At 48.6% G+C, this 23,767-nt stretch overlaps 1 protein-coding gene across 1 annotated transcript; it reads left to right on the top strand.

The window, feature by feature from the left end:
* Positions 1-1,067: 1,067 nt before the first annotated feature.
* On the top strand, positions 1,068-2,663 carry LOC146171716 (solute carrier family 22 member 7-like). The gene is made up of 2 exons (XM_084586326.1): positions 1,068-1,931; positions 2,529-2,663. The coding sequence occupies exons 1-2, from the start codon at positions 1,068-1,070 to the stop codon at positions 2,661-2,663; spliced, it is 999 nt and encodes a 332-aa protein (XP_084442452.1).
* The last annotated feature ends 21,104 nt before the right edge of the window (positions 2,664-23,767 follow it).

Raw genomic sequence — 23,767 nt, 5'->3', positions numbered from 1 at the left:
ATTGGGCTAGCACTACTAAACGTTTCCTGCAGTCAATCAAAAATAATTTTTCTATCAGACTTTCTGTTTTGCTGTCACTGGATCACGTGATGCTCTTTTGAGCCGCTCACTAAAGTATTTCATACCGGGGTGGGTGAAAGAACTACGCTTCATCTGGGTCCCCGGTCACTGCGGTATTTTCCAGAACGAAGAGGCAGATTTCCTGGCTAAATCAGCTCTTGATGCATCCGTTTCATGTACCATACCTAATATCACCATTTTTGCAATGTCCTGTTTTCAGCGTTATCAATACCTAGCCGATTCGTGCAATGAAACCTTACTATCTACATCCGAATACCACCATCTCACATAATCATGGAAAGTTCGTTCATGTAAATCACGGCAGTGTGAGGTAACGATGACTCTCATGAGATGCAGGATTCCTCGCCTAAATATTTATTTATGTAGATGCGTGATCAGCCCCACAAACCTTTGTGAGGCTTGCGGTAAGATTGAAAATATTGATCACTTCCTTCTCGCTTGCCGAAGATTTTCACATCAGAGGAGGGTGCATTTAGGAACTCCAATTGCACGCTTGGGATTTAAGTTGTCGGTCCCGCTTCTATCTCCTTCAGTGCGAGTGCGAAAGCATTTGCGTTGCCTCAAATTTGTCAGTACTAACATAACATCACAGCTACGGACAGATTGTCTTGCTAATTGTATTCCAAATTTACAAACTTCCAAATTTTTGCTTCGTATTTTTTCTTTCAATCAATTTTGTGATCTTAAATCTTAAGTTTTTATTTAGTTCACAATTACTTTATTGCACTAATTCAGTTTGTGTAGGACATTTGGCAGTCCACACTGAACCCTGGCCAATCCCCCTTCGTGAAGAAGAAGAAGACCGTGGTTCAGCTTAGCAGCGACAAATACCTCTCGTATTAACGAATAAGAGGCTTCTGCTGTCCAGACGCAGGCTCAGTCGAGTAGACTTAGTGACGAGCGACTGCTATGACTGCAGTGATGTGTTCGGCCATGGTCATTTTCAGCGCTGGTTCTTCAATCTCGTTATATTCTCCGTGTGCGCAATGCAGTGCCACACCCTCGCCTTCAGTCTCATCTCTGGTGACGTCGACCACTGGTGCAAGCAGCCGCAGGGTGAAATGAAGGTGCCTGCGGCCTCCTGGAGGAACTCGGCAATCCCTCTAGAGGCGGACGGTCGCTTCAGTCGATGCAGCGCCTACAAACACCCGGGTCACCCTAACGACACGCTGATTGTTGACTGCGATGATTGGGACTACGACCCGGAGTACAGCAAGAGGACCATCGTAAGTCAGTGGGACTTGGTCTGCCACAGACGCTGGTTGCGCGCCATGGCGGAGAGCCTCTACATAGCCGGCTCGCTGATTGCGATGACTGCCGTCGGGCAGATGGCGGACCGATTCGGCCGGATGCCCGTGCTCCTCACAGCGATGGCAGTGCTGCAGCTGGCCACGATGGGTGGATGTTTCGCAACATCATACCACATGTACGTCCTTTCAAGGTTTCTCAACTCTGGCTGCGTGGCAACTGTCGCCGTCCTCGCCTGCACACTATTCTTTGAGGCATCCACGCACGAGAACAGGAACAGGGACCTGTGTGCCGCCATGTGCGCAGGCTTGCTGATTGCCGAGGTATGGCTTGCTGTGGCACGGCTGCTCAGAGGGCTGAACTGGATAGTTCTCCAGATCTTCATGCTGTCCCCGACTGTCCTCACGTTGTACGCGGTGTCCGCAGTGCACGAGTCAGCCCGCTGGTGCATTGCAGTAAACGACATGGCCAGAGCCGAAATGCTCATGATCGCTGCCGCCAAAGAAAATCGCTTTCCCGTTTCGAACACTGACTGCATGCTGGAAAGGCTCAAGGCAGAGGTTCAGAGGACCGAAATGCGCATGCTGCTCACAGCAGGAGACGTAACTAGAGCAAAGGCAGTACAGCGCAGCGCGTTCGTGATGATCGGCCTATCGTTCTCTGCTTCGTTCTCCCAATACGCATTGATGGCCGTCGAGGACAGGGTAATATTAGGAACAACTGCTTGGTTCCAGTGGGCCTCAAGCGGAACCAACCTCGCAAGTTGCGCGCTGCTCTACGCTACGTTCAGAAAACTCTCACCGCAACATCTACTGGCCGCAGCAGTAGGAACGCTCGGTGGCGTTTCCTGCGTGATAAGCCTGAGTTTCGCATTGGGATGCGCTTACGTAACTACATTGTTCTTCCTTTTAGCCAAACCGCTTACGTTCGCGGTCAAAGTCCTCATATTCGCCAACGTCTTGGAAATGGTGCCGACGCGTGTGCGTTGCGGGGCGAGTTGCTGGCTCTTCGGTTTAGGCCGCTTGGGAGGGGTGTGTGCCATAGTGCTGTCCGTGCGGCAAGACATTGGGCGTGGCGATGTGCTTTTCGCCCTAGCTGGGACCACGCTCTTTATGATGCTCCATGCCCAGCTCTTTTTACAGCAGCCGTCGGAGAAACCAACTTTAGCCAGTCCTTTATTTGCTGCGGGTTCCATTCAGAGTGTGGACTTCATGAAGCAGACGCTGAACTGGCGGAATGTGAAGAAGAAACGAACCAGCAAGCCTCGTGGCAGTGGTCAGTCATCGAGGTACCAAAGCATCGAGCCGAGACCTGTGGACAGCAGACTCAATTAGAGTGTTATGATTTGTGACGCAAGTGGGTTTTCAGTCTCATCACTGTAATTTATGCTATCTGAGCATAACGTTATTCGAATGTAATTTATTCTATCTGTCGAATGTTTACACAATTTCTATGCCGTCATGTGGCACTTGTATCAAGGGCAAACATTGGATATTGGATGCAATGCATCTTTTTTTGTGTTGCTATTAAGTTGGCTTCCAATATGGTTTGCTTTTGGGGTTTAACGTCCCAAAGTGACTCAGGCTATGAGGGACGCCGTAGTGAAGGAATCCAGAAATTTCGACGACCTGGGGTTCTTTAACGTTCACTGACATCGCACAGCCCACGGGCGCCTAGCTTTTCGCCTCCACCGATAGGCAGCCACCGAGACCTGCATTCGATTCCACGTCCTTGGGGGCAGTAGTCGAACGCCCTAACCACTGCACCCCCCGGCAGGCTTCCAATATGTGCATGACCTAAACATTATTAGTGGAGGAGGTTCGGAGCCTACTAAAATAGCCTACGTTTATATGTACGCTTCGGGTGTCTAACGAGAAGGGAGGCAAATACAGCACTTTTCTTTCCCCGAATCAAACTACGGACTTCTAGTTTAGTTTTATTTATACGATTTAACGCCCCAAAACGACTCAGGCTATGAGACGCCGTAATGGAGGGCTCCAAAAATTGCGACCACCTGGAGTTCTTTACCATCCACTGACATCGTTAAGTGTGCAAGTAAAATGCAAATTGGCTCATTGGAAAGAAAATGTGAACTATATATGTCTGAGCGGACACATGAACCGCACCGTAAGGGACGGTTCAATAATAAGAGAGAGAGGTGCCATAGTGGAGGGCTCCAGAATATTTTCAGCCACCTGGGGAACAACCATGTCGTGACTCAGCGGCTAAAACACCGGATTCGAACCCGACCGCCGGCTACTGCGTTTCCATATGAAGGCGAAACGGAGAGGCGTCCCTGGATAGTGTGACGTCAGTGTATGTTAAAGAGCCCCAGGTGGGACTACCAAGGAGTTCTTTACCTGCCTCTGTATGACACCTCCTCAATTCTTTCTCGAAACTTATTGCTACTTTTGCAAGAATTACCCAGCTCCTATTCTGCGCGTTAAGGTTCTGTATTTAAGCGACTTTAACCGCCACCGCTAGCTCTTCACGTACAATCTACTCCCAAAGCAAGCAGTCGCTCCGTTGAGGTATACATGCGTAGCCCTAGTGCTCTCTTTATGCATTTGCGTGTGAGGGAGTCTATCCTGTCCTTATCCGCCGCTTTGATCCAAATATGGCGTCGCGTAGCTAATTCTGCAAACCACATACGCTTGTACTAGTTTTAAGAGGATTCTCTTTTTCAGTCGTCTGTCGTTGACAGCTATGCGTCTAATAGGCCCTAGAGTCTGTATCGAGTGATGCTCGAGCTTCTTTGACCTTTCCATTGCACATTTTTGCAGAAATACAAGAAATTGTACAATAGCAGTGGACACCGTTGGCGAATGCGTATAGAGGGCAGGTTTATCCTGCTCCCCAACAAAATCAGAACGTCTGCTCATGCGTAGTAAACCAGGCACAAGGGGCCATACCCAAATCCGGGTGCACGTTAATGGACAACATATACCGGAGGTGTCCGTCATACGGGTTCTTAGAATTTACATCCAGAAAAACGGCTGAAACACAGAGTCCCTCAATCGCCTCAATGCTAGTGTCTATGAGACAGTGCGTCTCATACGTAGAATCGTTAAACGGTATTCGAGTATGAAGGAAACTGATCTCGTCCGCCTGGTCCAGGCTTTTGTCATTAGTAGCATTACCTTCATGCTACCATACATAACGTATCAGAAACACAACGTGTTGATTCCCTGATCAGACGGGCGTTCAAGTCCGCACTTGGTATTCCCATAAGTACCTCAACGGAGCGCGTCAGTGCCCCCGGAGTCCACAACACTCTTAGCGAGCTGGTATACGTCCACCTCACCTTTCAATTCGAACGGCTAACCCACACACCGACCAGACGCTTTATCCAATTGATTCCCTCTCAATCAGTTACCCCGCAACAAGGCAGGACAAAGCGCCACTTTCAATCAGCCTGCGAACTCACTTGAAAATCCTACCTCTCCTGAAGAATATGCACCCTGAATTTTATTCAGGCAAGCGAGTAGAAAGAGCTAAAGCCGTACACAAGCAATACCAGTTCAAACAAGACGCGGCCTATGTCGATGCAGCCGAACACACGGATCGTAATGCCTTCACGATTGTGACTGTAAATTATCAGGGTCAACAGCTCAGGGTCAGGGTTATCAACGACCCGCAGGAAGAGGAGGGGGGTACTATCACCCTCGCGATAAGCTCAACCTCAGCCCTTCATAAATTAACGACACGAAAACCGCAATAACAAATTACAGCAAAGGCAAGATATCCATTGTAGGACTCAAATTTCTGCATTTTCTCAAACGCCTCACTGTTCAATGAAGCTAATCTGGACAAGAGCACATTCTTCTCTTCTTGGTAATAAGGCTGTCCACAATTTCGCCCGAGCCGGGCGATGGGACAACCCCTCATGAGATGGGCGAGGGACCGCATGGTTTCCTATCAAGAAATTACATTACACTTCCGTTAAACACGTACCTTATACCCTCCAGGACACCAATATCGCACAAAGGAACAGGAGGTCACCTGGCGAAAATTACAGCCGCATTCCTTTCCAAATCCAGTCACCTACGCCAATGCATACCCTGAATTATACACCCCTTACTGTAACTTATGCCACCAGAGGACTAACTTACATCCCATCTTATGGGCACGAGACTCCCCTCCGTGAAATCTGCAGCCTTCCATCTGCGAGCAGTGGGAGACCGCTATGGTCAGCTCGGACCCACTAATCCAACTGCGGGCCATCGAGCGTGCAACCGAGGTCGCCAGAGCTCAAGCTCTGGCGACCTGAGTTGCACGCTCCTGGCTCCTGGCCACCTGGAGCGGAAGCTACTGCCTGCCTGACTGCAGACCTTGATCTGCATTTTCCAGTTTGAAGATGCTTATACACAATGCTTCTTTTCTTTAAATTTGTTTAATTTTTTGCTTCTGTGTTTTTCTCTAGCTCCGTCGTCTGGCTGCGCCCAGAGTACGGCCAACACACAGCTGCTGGAAGAAAATAAAGATGGCGGCTGGCGGTGGCACATGAATTACCCACGGCTGGCTGTTTTTTTAATCGATATTTATTGCCTCAGGGAATCAGTAGGGTATAAGATGATTGATGAACAAAGGAATAATGAATGCAAAAAGGTTGGCTGATTTTATGAAGTCCAGGAGTGAGTGATGATGAGGTCTCTGCGTCCAAGCGATATATGAGGCAGGATTGGTTGCTGAAAGGCAAGCTATTGTCAGGTGCCAGATTCGTGTTTGCTTCAGTGCTGGGCAGTTTCGCAACAAGTGGTGAATGTCGGCTTCAACATTTTCGTTTTTACAGATCGGGCACCCTGGGCGGGGATATAAGTGTTGGAAGTGAGATCACGTTCGAGTGACAGCTGGTGTGAGGGCAACACCGACCTGGATCCTCCTAAGCGCAATCTCCTCTGCGCGGGAGAGACCGCGGGGAAGGGATACCGCACACGAAGAGATAAGTGCACGTGCGCGGCGCCGGAGGTTTTCCTTTCTTGATAAAAGAAGGGTAGCGTCGTCCACTCCAAGGAGCCGTAGCATTGATGCGTCTTGGTTCACGAGGCGGGTCGCTAAATTTGATTGAATTTGGGAAGGCAGGAGGTCCCATGGGACCCACTCGATGCGTACTGACTGCTGGATGCCCGCCGCAAGGTGGTGGATGTTTTGACATATTTTAGGGCAGCGACTGACACGTCAGAGCAAACGTACTCCTTGAAGTGCGTCAGTGCGGATGGCAATGTGGGCTGCAGGGAGCATGGTTATGGAAGCCACTGAGCAGAGTGCCTCCTGAACAACCACGAGCTCAGCGCAGAAATATGTAAGAGGTTCCGAAAGCTTACACGTAGAGGTCTGATTCAGGCTATGTCTTCATGGACAATAGAATGCTGTTCTGGCTTCACAGGCTTGCAGGCTTGCATTCACATACGCTACAATGGACCCTGAGTATCTTGCGCTTCAAATCTCTGGCGAAGCAACGATGCCGAGTTGGCAGACGTTGGTATGCGGATATCAGTTGGTTTGTTGTCTCCTAACTGTACAAATTTCCAGGGAGGGAGAACCGGCGCAGGTGGCTGAAGAATAATGTGTGACGTCGCATACGCCCTCAGTGCTTGCGTGGAATGTGACAAAGTGGCCTTGAGCCTGCGAGCATCACAGCGCTACTGCACCAGTTCATCAATGGTGTTGAGCTACGCATTCTCTTCTAACGCAACAACCGATGTGAGTCGTGGAAGGCATGTTATGGTCCTCATAGCTTCTCGATTTACGGCTTCAAGGCGATGCCATTGTGCTTTGGTCTCAAGAGTATAAACAAATGTTGTATGCACAGGCTCCTTTGCTTGCAAGGCCACTCAGACTAGCGCGGCAAAATTTAGAACAAATTGTATGCTTATATAAAGAAAAACCCCTTCGTACCTGTTTTTTATATGTCGCATAACCTGCGATAAAAGCTTCTGATGCGACCTCGTCGTGTTTATCTGCTTCACAACACATCGTCAAAAATCCTAGTTCACTGGCCAGCTCCATGGTAACTGAATAGGTTAAACAACGAGACGGGAACACAGGAAAAGAGGATGACACAACTAGCGCGGTTGTGCCGTCCTCTTCTACTGTGTTCCTGTCACATTTTTTGCACAGTTAACCTATAATTAATCACCAAGTCCAATGTACTGCCCCTTGTAGCAAATTCAACGGCAGCTGATAGGGCATTAGGCTTCAGCATCTGGACTTTTAACCTCAGCGCCGCTTTCATTTCAGAGGAAGCGAGTGCATTTACACTCCTCGCTGCGGCCTTTGCCTCAGGCGAGCTCAGCAGATAAAATTAGAGGGTCTCTTAGATGTCTCTTAAGCGGAGGACGGCGAAAGTCTACCTTTCTCCTATCATTTTCTTCTCATCGTTTGGCACAGTTCGTCATTTCAAGTCGTCGTTTGATATATTGGTCGTTTCCCAGTCATGATGAGTCTGCCTGCGTAGTCATTGTGGCCCTTAACACTCATAACTAAGCAGGTTACTCCTTTAGAATCAGCAGTGGTCATTGCAAGTCGTCGTTTCACGTATTGGTCATTTCGTAGTCATTAACAGTAATGATGAGTCATGCTTAGCTATTATATTCATTACCACACATCGCTAAGCACTTTTACTCTTTACTCATTTCTAATCAGTTGGGGTCATTACATGTCGTAGTTTGATATACTGGTCATTACAAATCATTTTAGTCATTATTAACCATTATTAGTCACTAGCATTGGTCATTACCTCTATCAATGTCTATAACTTTTATTGATTACCTGTCACCATCAATCATTTTCATACTTAATCTCCCTCTTTGCACGTCCGCTTTTGCGACTGACACACCAGTCCACAGATGCGACGCACAGATTACAGGCATAGCCTCTGCGCACAGATTTTCGCTCCATGAGCCTAGAACGACTTTCGCCTTAAAAAACAAACGCATCCCGTCTCAACGTTAACGTGCTTGCACACGCACACAGAAAAAAGTTTGCGTTTACCACGCAGACACGAGGCAAACGCGTCCAGAAAGGAAGCAAACCACGCGCTCAGAGCCGGCGACCCCGGCGGCGACGTGTCCCCTAACAGTGGCGCCCTCGGCAAAAATAGCGGGCGCAATTGTAAACTCCCCAAGGACGCGCTTGCCCATTGACGGCGGCGCAACGCAGCAGGCCGCACCCAGTCAGTGCGCTTCCATCGAGCGGCCGTGCCACCTGATTCCACTGATTCACGACTGAGAAAATGCCTACCCGTTTGGTCGCCGAACGACCACTTGAAAGCTTGGGCTTTCTATAGAAGCTTTCTTTTGTTGCAGCCTGCGTTTTGAAAGCTGATGACCAAGTCCATCCTTCTCCCCACTGTGCACTGCGCGAAGTGTTCATAGGGATGGTTCTTCAGCTGTTCCTTGCCTGTTCTCTAAAACTACGCTGGATAGCTGGACAGAGGGGCGCTATACTTTGTTTCACAAGATCTTTGCAGCGCTACTAAAGGACAGTAGCCCTAGCCCATTCAAGATAATGCTTATTACAATACGTGATTGTGCCACTAATGGATCCCGCCTTCGGGCACTGTAATAGATCATTGTGGTCTTACTGTCGCCCCACCAATTCGGTGGGCCAGGCTCGCATAGGAGCGCAATTACCTATTGTAGTGCGCATGATCCTGATTGGACCAGGTCGACCTTGCCTTTCGCAGTGCTGCAAACAGCTTGTGAGACGAAGTATAACTTGCCTAACTAATACCCAACTCGAGCGGCGGCGGTGCGCGTCGCCTCCGCCGCTCGATCCTGCCATGACCTAACCTGTATACATAAACAAAAAGGAAGTCGATCGTCAACTGTTTTTTGCTGTTCTTTGTCCCCTGTTCTTGACAGAGTGAAACCTTGAGGGAGTTGGTGATACATCGTCAACATGCTTTCACGATAGAAATTTAGCATAAAGCTAAAGGGGACACCAAATAGGAAATCGATCAAAATTGCTGTTTGCGCCAGTGAGTTCCTACTTGGCACATAAAAAAAGAACAACACGAAAAACGAGGACAGAGGAACAGAAAACGCCCGTCCAGTCGTTTCGTGTTAATTTGTCCCCGTTTTAAGCGATGCTCATACTTTTGTGCCAAAAAGCAAAGATGCGATATCGTGCTATATATTTCTGAGTGGTTTCGTCATGCACATTGGCTAAAATCGCCAGCTGTATTATGCCTTTCCTTTCATACCGCTTTTTTGCACTGTTACCAATGCCCCACGCTTGTTTTCTACTTTCCCGTTGACCAAACATGCCCTCGACAGCTACTGCGGCTTCGGTCACAACGGATTTTCGAAGATACTAAAATACAGAGCTTGTCGGTTTGAAATCCGAGCCTGAAGACTTGTTTATTGATTGCAAAAGCTGCACGAACTTCACAACGAATTCTCCCTATGACTTGATGGTTATAAACCTGACCCTTATAAACCTGACCCAGCTGGCCCCAATAAGCATTACCAATAATGGAGCAGACGGAGGCAAACCTTCGAAATTTGCCTTGAAACAAATCATGAGCTTCGGGAAAGTAAGACCAATGAGAGGAAACCCAACACCGAGATAGTGTATATTACAAGAACATCCTCTAAAGAATTCTAGTGCGTCGAAGAAAGCACCTTAATCTAACGTGCCGAAATACGCACGAGCCTCGTCAAAGAACAACTGCGGCTAAAATAGCAAGGGCTGAAGTCCGATAATGAAGGGTATACTGATGAGATGCCAATCCAGCCGAAATTAATCCATAATAGTCATGATAACAGAATATTCGGCCTGGCTGACAATGTGTGCTAGGCTAGAAAAGGGGCCATTGAAATACCAGACGCATCTGCTTCCTAGTAAGAGGCTGTTGACAGCTTAAATTATTAAGGTCAATCACTTTCTTTAGAATAATTATCAAGCAGGACGAGCTGCTTAGTACGACGCTCAGTGTACCATTAATGCTATTGAAGCTGCTGTATTGGGCACTGTTCGTGTTGTCAGTGACAACTTCAAGCAACAGGCCGTCACCGTAATGTTCCGCGCCGTGTTCAATGACAACACACACCAGCACGTTGTTCCTTACGTTGTAAGCGAAATTGAACCTCTGTTCTTCTCGTTTAATCCAAGCACTTCAATAAGATTCTGAGATCGAGCCTCCTGAAGAGCTAGATGTTTGATACAGTGAAGCCCTTTCGAGGTAAGTTGATTTTTTCTCAGTACGCTCTGCAGGGCTCAGGAGCACCTTTTGCTAAAGCTAAATCAGCTTCATGTGCAGCCGAACTCTAGAAAAACCGTTATGCATGGCAACAATAATATTTCCACCTGTGCGGATCAGCACCTTGGAGTACCTTCACGAGAATGATCAGCCCTTCTTCAAGATTCATGCGGTGTGTTTATGATACCATCACATTTGTGAAGGCATTGGGCACATGGTAGGATTTTCTCTACATATTTACATGGAAATCAAAGCAAACCCCATCTGTCAAAGATGATGACGATCGGTTCATCTGCCTTGAGGGTGACTTCATGTCTTCCGTCTAATACAACAAATTGCTACGTGCGCCGTCTCGGGCGAAGTTCCTGCACTTTTGTGTATATGCCCCATATGAACTGATTTTAAATTAATTACAACGTGACCCTAACATTCGGCGTCTTATGCGCTGCCAGTGTCAAATATATACTTCTCTAAGTTATCTGATGACAGATTTTAGGCCAAGAAAAAATAAATAGTTGCGTTTCGCGTCGTATTTAAAAGTCATAGGCTGATCATACGTGATCAAAGCAGCGTCAGTACTCCTTACGACGCTCTCAGTTACGTTTTTTTTTTTTTTTTGTCGACATGAGTGTGCAGTTAAAATGAACTGACCTCATGATTATATCTATAAGCATCTGCGTGCGTAACCATGTCGATTTCATTTGCACTACCAACAATATGAAAGCACCTTCAGACGAGTTCTGCTTAAAATCATCATGAGTTCAACTGCATAAACAAAAACAAAATGTCATGATTAGCTCAGCTAGGTCAGGATATACGTAGTGAAACATGTGTGCCTCGCGCTGGACTGCCTACTCCTCTCCAATCCGATCTAATTCCATCCAATCCAGTGTAATCTAATCCAATCCAAACCAATCCAGTCGAATCAAGTACAGTTCATTCCAGTGAAATACAATCCAACCAATCCTTTCCAATTCAGTTCAAACCTGTCCAATCCAAACCAGTTCAATCAAGTCCAATCCAATCTAATGTAGTGCAATACAATCCTGTCAAATGCTTAGTGCACCAGCCTAAAACCAGTCTGAAAGCTGTTAAGGACCACGCCTGCTTAATTGAACAGCTGACAGAGACAGTTGCTGGAGCACTCAGCATTGGACAGGATTGTATTGAACTACATTAGATTGGATTGGACAGGTTTGGGCTGAATTTGAAAGGAATGGTTGGATTGTATTTCACTGGAATGAACTGTACTTGAAAAACAAAACGAGAAATTAATTGCTTTAGAAGATAGAAGCAGACGGAATAATTTAATGGTGTTCGGAATCAAAGAAAGCGAAGAAGATGGAAGATCTCGAAACCAAAGTTGTTACAAATGTCTTTCAGGATAAATTAGGTGTCACAGTGGGAACCATGTGAGGAATTCACAGAATGGGGGGGGGGGGGGGGGGGGGTAAAAGCTAAGAAGCCTCGACCGGCTGTTCTTAAGCTTTATGACTGCAGAGAAAAGCAAGAACTGTTCAGGAACTGCATAAAACTAAAAGGAACCGGCATTTCTGTAGTCGATAATGTTTCTAAAGAAACACAGGGCAAACACCAACAGCTGTGGAATTCTGCCAAGAAAGAACGAGACGATGGGCAAAAGGTTCGACTTGAATGCGACAAGCTGGTTATAGACTGTGACGTTTTCCTCTGGGATCAGACTAGGGCTGCCGCGTTAAACTTCGCGGGACAAAAAAGCGTCCGGTTACTGAAAATCAGGAACCAACAGAGGCACACTTGCAGCTACCTTCTTTTCGGCTGATAAATCTCAACGCTATGAGTCTAGTTAATAAAATTGCAGAATTAGAGTACATACTAGCTAATTACGACTGTCAGCGAAACATGGTTATGCCCGGAATAAAGGATAGCGAAATGGTGCCTCCAGGATACAGTATTGTTCGCAGTGACCGGGGAACGCAAGGGGGAGACGTGGCAATAATCATAAAAGAAGGCATCCAGTTCTTCCCCATCAATGGTATCCCGAATCACGAAAGTGTCTGGTGCCAGTTAAATACTTGTAAAACCTCTTCTCTATAGACCGCCAACTGCAGCTCTTTCGTACTTAGAAAGTTTGCAGTGCTACCTAGAAAAATGAAACCTATAGAAACCGCCAGCTGATTATGACAGGAGATTTTCATTTACAAGGTTGTCTGGGATACCTTGACAACTAGAAACGCAGAAAGCAGTAAACTGCTCCTGGATATTGCCTTTAATAATGACACGACGCAGGTGGTGACTGAAAGTCCACGTCTAGCAGGCACATTTATACCAACGCTAGATCAAGTGTTTTTGATGGACGAATCGATAATTACTTAGTGAAAGTTGAAGAGGGTTCGCGCAGCACGTACAGTTCTTTTCGCTCGCGAGCCGGATTCCGCGGCAGTTAGCTAGCACGTGTGATGGTGTGCCTTTTTATGGATGTGTTCGTGTCGGGGTGCAAGAGCGGGTAGTGAGGTGACCTGCTCTCTCTTCAGGACACCGAAAGGCGCAGAGAAGAGGTAAGCGTAGGAGCGCAAAAAAAAGCGCGGCGACAGAGTAGGTATTGTCGTTTGTGATGAAGGTATACGGGCCAGTCGTGACTCGTGTGTGACTGGTGGTGTGGCCCGGGGCCGTAGGTAGGAGACAACGTGGATGAAGTAGAGAGGAAGTTCGTGGCGGTGGCCGATAGTAGGCTCAGCGCCGTGTAATCAGAATGTAATGAGAGGTGCGTTAGTTCTGCTTGTTTTATTTTGATTTAATAAATGTTTAGTTAGCATCGGACGGAGGTCACTCATTTGATGGACGACATGCGCTCAACTCTGCAGCCGTCAGTCGCAAAGTAAGTCCCCCAGGGTCCGGCACGAGGCCCTCCTCTCGCACCCATCCCCATCAACCGAGAGGGAAGCCCTTCCACCGACTTAACAATCAGTCGAAGTGGAAGGCGTTTGTTGTATGCATTTAACTACGCACATTCTAGGCTTCGAGGACCATGTGTGCGCACGGCTGCCGTCCAGTAAAAGCCCCGCACTCTCATTCCCGCACCCCGATCTCAAGCAATTCCCGCCAAAGTTACTGTTCAGCAAATGACAACCCCCATCGCAACACCGCAACTAATGAACAATTTTCCCGCCACTTTCTCCCGAATTAAACACTTCATATAGAAAAGAAAACCAAAACACAACATCACACACAAGCGAAGCTGCTCGCCGCCCTGGCCAGCTACCCCAAAAGGAAAACATGAAAAAAAAAATACTAATAAATCAACCACTACCACCACCACAGATACACGGTGCTGGCCATTTCTATCGTCGCCTCGCGGGCAGAGCGTCTCCGAAAGACAACACGCTTCTCAGCCGTTTCGGCCGAGAAACCCGAAACCCGAACCTCGGCACCCCCGGACAGCCGAACCCCCGTCTTTCCGGGAAGCGCGACGCCGTTTGTGGGACAGTAGCCTCTCAAGCTCAAGCGCCCCTTCTCCTCGCGTCCCCGCAGCGCCTTTCGTGGGTTCAGCCCGCTCTGCCTTTCCTTCCTCATTTGACCGGTGTGCGCTATTTTCCTCCCGCTGCCTTCTCCACGACGCACTCTGGCTGCGTCGTGACATAAGTCCTTCATGCAAGCGCAATTGGTTATACAGAACCCTCAGAAATCCCTATTACAATACGGCACCGTGGTAATAATCAGGCAGGATGATAGGCTATAAAAAGCCTCTTCGTTTCTCCATCGGATCAGGGGCATGCGCGCAAAACTTTGGTCACGAAAAAAATCGTTATCGTGGTTATGGCAACTGTGGTGCGAATTCAATAATACCCCTAAACTGAAATCAAATACTAAAGAGCGGCATCGCACGTACAAGGAGGCGCCTGACAATGCGCAGCGAATGCATTTCGAAGCGCACGGGCGCGCTCGTCGTCTGCTGCGTGGGCAGTACGCACTCCGAATCACCGCAGCTCCACCGCGGTGATCATTCTGCGGCAGCCCCCGCCGCGGCCGGCGGCTGGTCTTGCAGTGCTGCCCAGCGCCTTCGGACGATGCTTGAGTGCGCTGTAGCCGCGAGAGCCGCACGGAATTTAGACACTGCGTTATAGATGACTCTTGCAAATGCAGCTCGTTCTGCTGACCACCACATCACGCATTTTGTTTTTGTGCCTGGCCGAGAATGGCGGCGAGCTGTGTAATAAGAGTGAGCCGCTACTGGCGTTTTAAGTTCGATGACGGTGAAACAAGCCGTGCAACTAAGGTATTAACCAAATTAGGTGCGATAAGAATGACATAACTGCACCAATCTTCAGTTGCACTGATTTAATTGGCATCCCAAGTGGCCGCAATCGCTGTCAACATTCGATGCTCGTCATCGGCACGAAAATCAGTGCAGAAGACAGCTGATTGCAAATGCAAGAAATTGTTCTTTTCATGACAAAGACCCACTGCGCTGAAGTCTCTCATACCTCTCCCCTGGGAAACTGCGATGCACCATGTCACCTGGACCACCAATGTTTCCCTCAACCGAAAGTCGTGCTGATAGACACTTGTCGCTTCACGCTCTCAAGCAGAATGTTTGTTTTTTAATGACGCGATGGAATACTTTTTCGAGCATCGAGCGACGTTTATTTCACAAAAGATGCACACTGGTCTGAGGGCGCCCGTAATAGCTGCATGTCTTCTGGTAGACCTCGCGGAATCTGTAGCACAGAACGACCCAACTAGAGAAAACAAATGGCAACAACAGTAGGATGCGCTGATCCGTCGATCACCAAAGCAATGGACGGAGCGGAGAAAGAGTGCAAATCGTCGGCAGGCCGAGCCGGCACTCCGAGATTGCCGTTACGTTCCGCCCCGCTGCTCACGGGAGCGACGAGGGCGTGACCGGGGCGCATTTTCAACGAACGATCTTGGCTTTTCTTATCGACAGGGTTTAGAAACAATTGACACGCATGATTAACAAAGCGCTTGTTTCCAACACCCGAATTCTCTGCAATTTGAAAGCCGTTTCAGCATCCGTAAGGCTCTTATGTCGATTGCTCGTCATATCTCATCCACACGAGACAATAGGCACGCATTAAGATCAGAGTGCTGGCAACAGCTGCCCCACTGCAACCCCATCAGTCCCTTGCTGATCACTGCTGATTGTTTTTAGGGCATGTTCAAAAATTAAAGTGCCTTTGAAATGTCGCCACCGCGCCATGTCTGCGTCGTGCTGCAGCTTGCGACGTTGGGCTGCATGAGTTGGTGTCAGGATCGTTGTCGGGATGCCATAATGAGAGTTCGCAGAGAAACACCCCTTCAGCCGACTCATACCCCTGGCCCGTCCAAGCGGTTTCAAACAACCAGTGCCACAAACTTTGACCAACATAGAGTTTTACTCTGCATTCAGATTCTCTACATTTAACTTGCGACATTTACATCCGGCCAGCATGGTGCCAGCTTTTACTACGTTTAAACCGAGAAGTTGGCAACACGTAGTGATGCCATGCCAACTAAATATATTTAGTAACAAAACGGCCGTTTCAAATCTGCAATGGAGAAATGCGTAAGCCTGAGCGTTGCTGTATTCTCAGCGAGATGTACAAGCGGGATTCCGCGAGTGACAGATACTGCTCGTCTCTTTTCCTGTAAACCATTTATAGAACGCCGTCAACTTTGATGCGTTCAAAGCAACGACAAGGGGCGTTCCACTCAGACACGTGACCGGAAGCTGAGGACCGGAACCGGAAGTTGTCTGGCGGCTGTCTTGGCTCCAAATTAAGAATTTAGGAGAGGGTCCGACTTCATTTTTTTGAAGCCGGCGCGGCCGCGCCGCGTCCGGACGCTGCAACGTCTCTCCTCCTTTACCCCCCGCCTTCTCTTTCTCTGCGACCCGGACTGCATCTAGACGCTCCTGTGGCCGCGAGGCAGTGCGCGCACCCGTGACAGGGCAATGGTGAGCCTCTGTGCGTTCATCGAGCGGGCGGGCTTGAAGCCTCGCTTGCCCTTCGCCAGGTAGTGCGTGCTACCTTGGACGTATGCTGCCGGGCGCCCTACCCCAGGACGCTACGTGCGCGCGACTATGTATATACATCAATGGTATTACATATATATATATATATATATATATATATATATATATATATATATATATATATATATATATATATATATATATATATATATATATATATATTGTAAACAATTGCGGGGGCCGCTCGCGCGCAGGCATTTGTGGACAGTGCTCGGACACTTGCGCGCGAGCGATGCGACCTCGTTGACCGTCTTTACTTTGTAAATAATGTACAAAGCTCCCCCTGTCCTTTCTTCCTATCGCTCTCCTCTCTACTTCCCCTCGCTATCCTCTCCCTATCCCCTTTTCCTTTCCGCCGGCCGCAGCTCAAGTGCTTCAGTTTTTTAGATAGCAGTTGTCGCGGCCGGCAATACTCTTTTCCTTCTTTTTGATTATTAAAAAAATATAAATCAACCACTACCACCACCACCAGTTCGAGGCGGAAGCCCGGGCCTGCGTGACTCTCGTACGTGGTCCGAAAATGCGTGGCGTCTCCGTCGACAACACATTTTTTACGCATTTCTTTACGAATGTGCATATAGCCAGCATGGTATTACTTACAATGGGCTCTACCAGCAGGACGCTGCGAGCTCTGACAGCAGTGCCCTTGGCGAATTGGGTGTAGAGGTGACTTCATTATAAGATGTATCTTACTCGTTAACTGGACAGTAAGAACTGCGTGGCTTGTCTTAAGCATATTTATTTATTATTATCATTATTTCAGCGTTACCATCTTTATCCGGCGCATATATTAGTGAAAGTAATAAAATTCAAATTCTGTATGAACTCATTTTTCAAAATGACATCTTTGGCACCCCCATATGTGCACTGATGTCTTATCAGCTCGAGTTCTGATACATTCAAAGGGTCTTATCAAGAGATGGAAATTTAAAACGAAACCTCGATATCTACTGTCTTGCAAATCAGGCATTCAGGGAGATAGATGGACTCTCAGCACGACAAAAATGCCATGTTCCGGTTTGGCAAATATCGCAGCACGTATTTCTGACGTAGAAAATCTTTCACATGTAATTCGATGGACCGCATATTTCTTTGCATTTATGACATACTTGCTACCAAACTGTTTTTACATCTTTCTTCGTCAGTGTTTGGGTACGGTAGAATAGACTGTTTTGTTTTGACCTTTTTTGTGCTCTATATCTGAACATTTTCTTTGTTTACGGATTTCTTTTTCATTTCCACTTGTCATCTGGGAACCTGTGCTCAATGAGCTTCTTCAGAATTGATCAACTTTTCAGAGATGTTACACTACCGTTGATCTGTTGTATTCCTAACAGTGTCAAAAAGTGCAACATTTTATACTGTGGGTTGCCTCTTGAGTGTTCACTGCTTCAAAATTTATATGGTCTTGCTGCTTGAATGCAACGCAGATTAATCATAGCAGATGGATCGTTTGTGTAATCATACGTACTATACAACGTCGCAATACATAGCGAGGTAATGGAAACTGCCTCTTGTGCATAGGAATCTTATTGTAACAATCAATTCAGCAATAATATGATGCCTAACGTTAGTCGTGCCCCGTTAACATGACCCCCTTTAATATGGACGACCCGAATTATGGACAGCTTTTCTGGGGACGAAACGTTTTCAATGTATTTATGCCTCGTTAATACGGAAACTCGCTGTTTGGACAAAGGACATTGGAAAAATGCACACAGCCCACTTGGGCCCATGTATTTTTGTCTCGTTAATATAGATATCATTTGAAAAAAGCAGGGGAGTCGTAACGCAAGTTAAAGAAGGGCGCGCAGGTCGCGACAGCCGATACCGCCGGATGTTTGAACGAGTCCTGTGGGGTTGGAAAGAACCAAAACGGGCGCGTCGTTTTAAGAGGGGGGGGGGGGGGGGGGGGGGGGTTGGAGGAACGTCGACAGCAAACCGACCCCGAAAGGACGGAACCGGCGATTTCTGGGTGCAGCGGCAGGGCCGCAGCGAGAGGCCGCAGTCGGGAAAACAGCAACAAGTGGTCGCAATAAATTGTGCTGAACATGAAACAGAGAGGCCGGTAAAAGCGTAAGAAAGAAATAATATGAAGAAAGACAAGCACCAAAAGTGGGAGCGGGGAACTGAAGTTTTTCCTTCCTAGATCACAAAGTGTGTTCCATGAAGCCGTTAACGCTTTTTGGTAAAAATTAAGACACACTCACGAAGTAGAGCGACAAAAGAAAGGCGACGAGCACGCAACCGGGACCGGGCGTCCCGTCCTGGATGCCCTTCCCTCTTATGCTCCTGGTTTTCGTCACTGTTGCGCTGACGAACTGCCTCATTTTGCTCCCCAGGGGGTCCGCATGTCGGCTTCGCTTTGAGTCAGCGGTGCGGCCTTGACAAGGTCTGAGCTCTCACTTGTCGGCTAGCCACTTCAGCTTTAAGTGTTTGTTTCATAGGAATACATAGAAACGGCGCCAGGAAGGGGCTGTTCGATAGCCCTCTGCATAGTAGCCTCCCAACTTGACTCCCTCGCTTCCTTACAGAAACAGTGCAAGGCAAAAAAGAGAGAATCAGAAGAGTGGAAAGGCAGAAAGAACTAGGCAAAGGCAGAAAAAAAAAGTGCAAAGAATCAGGAGCCTGTAACCCTCAACTTTCGTCCGACTTTTGGCATGGCGGCAGTTAAACGCAAAAGAACGGAACTGAACGTAGCCGCGAAGCAGGAAATCTGCGGATACAAGCGGCAAAAGCCATCTCAGTCAATCCAAGTCGTGAGGGACTGGACCCAAGTTAAACTAGGCCTCAGCCTCACTAGGTCGACGGCAGCATCGATACTACAGGACTCCGATAAATGGCTCAACGTCGACATCGCACCGTCAGCCACAATAGACAGCGCCCAGCGCAGTTCGAAGAAATGGAGTCAGCCTTGTTAATGTGGTTCGGGTATGTGCGCGCGAATGGTGTTGTCGTGCGCGACAAAATGATTCAAGAGAAGGCTCGCTGCCTCGGCAACATATGGGTACGCCAGCATGGACCTTGCCGTACCTTCTCCTCCGTCTTGATGGGTTTTAGCTGGGATGACTTACGGAACGTTTTGTTCAGTAGAACAGGGTGATGTTTACTGGGAAAAATTGTTCCACGCTCTGTCTAGGCATTACTGACTTCAGCTACTCAATGAGAATGGCTGGGAAGATTTAAGAACAGACATGGCATTTCGGGCCGACGGATTCACGGAGAAAGGGGTAGCATCGACAGCTCGGCTGTTTTTATTTACAAATTTAATCACAAAGGCAATTATTAATTATAATTTTTCCTCAATAAAATGCTTTTCGTTATTATGGATGGCTCGCTTTATGAACAGTTTTAGTCGGAAACCAAAGTGTCCATATAACGAGTCACCACTTATATACTATTTCTTACTTTTGAAAAACATTTTATCAATTTTAGCATGTGATGAAGTTCGTCCAACTTTCTAATGCGCCATAAAGGGCCTGTCACACTAGCGCGACACGACACCGACGCAGACCCGACAACGACACCGACAGTCGGCCAACTCGTCGGCCGACTGTGTCTGCGGCCGACCAAGCTGTCACACTAGGCCGACGACGACACCAACACGACCGAAAACCAAATGTCTGCCCAGTGCAGGCTTTCAGGCCGGGGACACCGACAAAACCAGTCTGCCGACTGTCGGTGGCCGAGTCTTCGAGAGATCGGCCGCCGAGCAAAAACTTTCTCGAAACGCAAAGCCGACTTAGTACACCACGTCGACAGCGAATACCTTTCAGCACTACTATACGTAAAAAAGTAGAATCAATGCATAATCCCTGACCGAAACGCGAGCGTGAGCCGCCAAAATACTCGAGGCCGCCGAATGCGTGTGGAATATCAACGGCAGCGTTTTCTTTTCGGGGCGAGTGAATTCGGGGCGCATAGATTTGTGGCGCTCGTCGGGACCGTGAGCAATCTTTCCGCTTTTCCGAACTGCACAGAATAGTGCAAAATGAACATAGTACGTGGCAAAGAAATGATGAAAAGAAGCGATTATTTTCCTGAAGCCAGCAGAGATGCCGATCCTTCTGCGCACTTCGATCATTGTGTTTAACGTCTAGCCGCTGCGTCGCTACTTCGCAACCCAATTTCAACGCTATGTTACGCATCACGCAATAATTTTTTGTTGCATAATTCAATGTGTTTCAAGAATTGTGTGCGCAAAAAGCGCAGAACTTACGTTTAAACTTTACAACAGAACCAACAGCAGTCGTGGTCCCGCGGCCGGCCCTGTGAAATCCGCCTAAGGTTTTAGAAAATCCGCCGAAAGTTTTACCTGCTGCACAACACGGCATGATTCAAACTATCTGCAGTTTACTCTCAGCAAGCTGGACAGTCAGTTAAGCGGTAAACGCTCCTGCTACCTTCGCAACTTTCACACTGAAAGACAACGTATTAGCTAGAACCATATCTCAACCTCTGAAAGTATCAGTTAAGCCTGACTTTCGTGATGCAGTGGTTAGCGCAGCTGGCTATCAATTAGGAGGTCGTGAGTTCGATCCCAAGGGTAGAGTTCTTCTTTTTTTTTTCAGCTTTTATTATATACTGTCTCTCATTCGCCGTGGACAGCTTTTGTTTTTCGAACACTGACGTCGTTCTGATCCGGCAACCAGAGCCGTAAAATACTGGGCACTTTTCAGTCTCGGCCCATAATCACGACTGTTGAGGCGCATGTTTTGGTATGGTCGAATATATGAAATATAATTAAAATTAAGCGTTCCTTAAGTAGTTCCGAGAATAAACCATGAAAAATAAGATAGGGAGTAGCTACAGAAAGGAGCATTTCGCATGGTAGAAAAAAATAAAGGGATTAAGAAAATGAACGTATAATGACACGAGAGGAGAGTGAGAATGAGAGGGCCTGGTCGGTGGGGAGGTTTCCCACGTTGTCTGGCTAGTGTGACATAGGAGTTGGGCGACCGTCGGCCGACAGCCGTCTTGCGAGCGACGCGCAGCCAGCACCGACTGTCGGCCGACTGTTTCCGCCGGCACAGTGTGACATAGACGCAGACATCAGGAAGACGCGCTGTTGGCAGACCAAATCGGCGTCATGTCGTGCTAGTGTGCACCTGTCCCCAGTCGAAGGGGTTACCAAAGCAATGAAACCACAGACCCACAACGGAGTCTCGGTGGCTGCTTGCTCTATTGTTGAAGGTGGCACTGCCCCCAGAGCGCTAGGTCCGCCTCCCTCTTGCTTCCTACCACAATTGTCTTTCCAGCGCGCAGCTTGGTACTGTCGGGTTTCTGCAAAAAAATGTAAAAAAGATGATGGTTGGAGAATTTTCAAGTTTCACTTAGAATTGATATTGTTTGAATGCATGTAGTCGCAATTTGTGTTGTCAGTGGGCGCTTTTGTTGTCCTCTCGTTCATTCGTTCTTCTCGTGTGCGTAGCTTATTGTGAGGAAGCAGGTATATGGTGAGAGGAGACACGCAGGAGCAGCTGCGCGTTCGTTTTTTTTTTTTTGTTTGTTTAATTGCGGGGCAGACGCACAGTAGAGGGAGGGTGACGGGGGGGGGGGGTGGGGAGATGGTGGTGGTGGGTGGTGGTAGTGGTTGATTTATTTATTTATTTTAAATAATCAAAATGAAGGAAACGAGTATTGCCGGCCGCGGCAACTGCTATCTAAAAAACTGAAGCACTTGAGCTGCGGCCGGCGGGAAGGAAAAGGGGATAGGGAGAGGATAGCGAGGGGAAGTAGAGAAGGGAGCGATAGGAAGAAAGGACAAGGGGAGCTTTGTACATTATTTACAAAGTAAAGACGGTCAACGAGTCCGCATCGCTCGCGCGCAAGTGTCCGAGCACTGTCCACAAATGCCTGCGCGCGAGCGGCCCCTGCAATTGTTTAAATATATATATATATATATATATATATATATATATATATATATATATATATATATGTAATACCATTGATGTATATACATAGTAGCGCGCACGTAGCGACCTGTCGCAGACAGATCGCGCGCGCGACACAATGCACCAGCTGCCGGGGTGGGGCGCCCGGCAGCATACGTCCAAGGTAGCACACACCGAGCGTTCAGGTCACGCACGCACTACCTGGCGAAGAGCAAGCGAGGCTTCAAGCCCGCCCGCTTGATGAACGCACAGAGGCTCACCATTGCCCTGTCACGGGTGCGCGCACTGCCTCGCGGCCACAAGAGCGTCTCGATGCTGTCCGGGAGGATTCCGAGCGCCCTATAAGCCGCGAGCATCTCGCGACGTGGCTCTGCGGATGCGGTACAGCGAAGCAGCATGTGCTCCAATGTCTCCACTGCACCGCAATCACCACACACGTCGCTCGACGATAGTCCGTGGCGCACCCGTCTTACCCCGGGCCAGACGCAGCCGACGCGCACTCGGATGAGCATTGCACGCTGTAGGCGCGACAATGAGCGCGCGCCGACAGCAGGGATGCGCTCTCCTCGCGCGATGCGTGGGTCCGGGTGTTGCTGACAAAGGTGGTCATAAATTACCGCGCGCACGTCCTCCAAAGCGAGAAGTTCGTCGCTGGGAGGGAGTTGATGTGCGGCGGTGGCGAGTTCATCGGCTTGCTCATTGCCGTGTATGCCGCAGTGGCCGGGCACCCACTGCGCGCGAATGCTGCACTTTCGCACTGCGAGGTGCTCGAGGAGCTCGCGTATCGCGCACAGCAGCGGTGTGCCACGGCCGGGAGTCTGCAGGCGGCTGAGGGCGGCGCGGTAGTCGCACAGCAGTGCACACCTGGGAGGTGGCGGAGCAATGGTGAGCAATAGGTCAAGGCCCAGGCGAAGGCCCAGTAGTTCCGCCATGGTCGAAGAGCCCAGGTGAGTCACTCTTCGCTGGCGGTGCAACTGCAGGGCAGGGATGGTGGCCGCTGCGGCGAGCGAGCATCTTTCTCTCGCCACGGAGCCGTCAGTGAAAACAAGCAGGTGGTCGCTTAGTTGCTCGTGTATGACGGCTCTGGCTAGCTGTTGCACCGCACAGAGTGGTGTGCTGCGTTTTCCCGCGATGCCGATCATCTCGCGCTGTACCTACGTCGTGAGGGGCCAGGGGGAGCAGAGGCTGTAGGGGAGCGTGGCACGCGTCAGCTGGTCATACACCTGCAGCGCCGCACCCATTCTAGAGCGTGGGAAATTCCGAAGGCGGTGCAGGAGTTCGCCGCCTGTCTCCCATTTTCTCCTTTTGCTTTGTATTTACGAG

The sequence above is a fragment of the Amblyomma maculatum genome, unplaced genomic scaffold, assembly GCF_055883805.1.
Source record: "Amblyomma maculatum isolate TAMU_Amacu unplaced genomic scaffold, ASM5588380v1 scaffold_18, whole genome shotgun sequence".
NCBI lineage: Eukaryota > Metazoa > Arthropoda > Arachnida > Ixodida > Ixodidae > Amblyomma > Amblyomma maculatum.
This window is presented reverse-complemented; position numbering and strand designations above follow the sequence as displayed.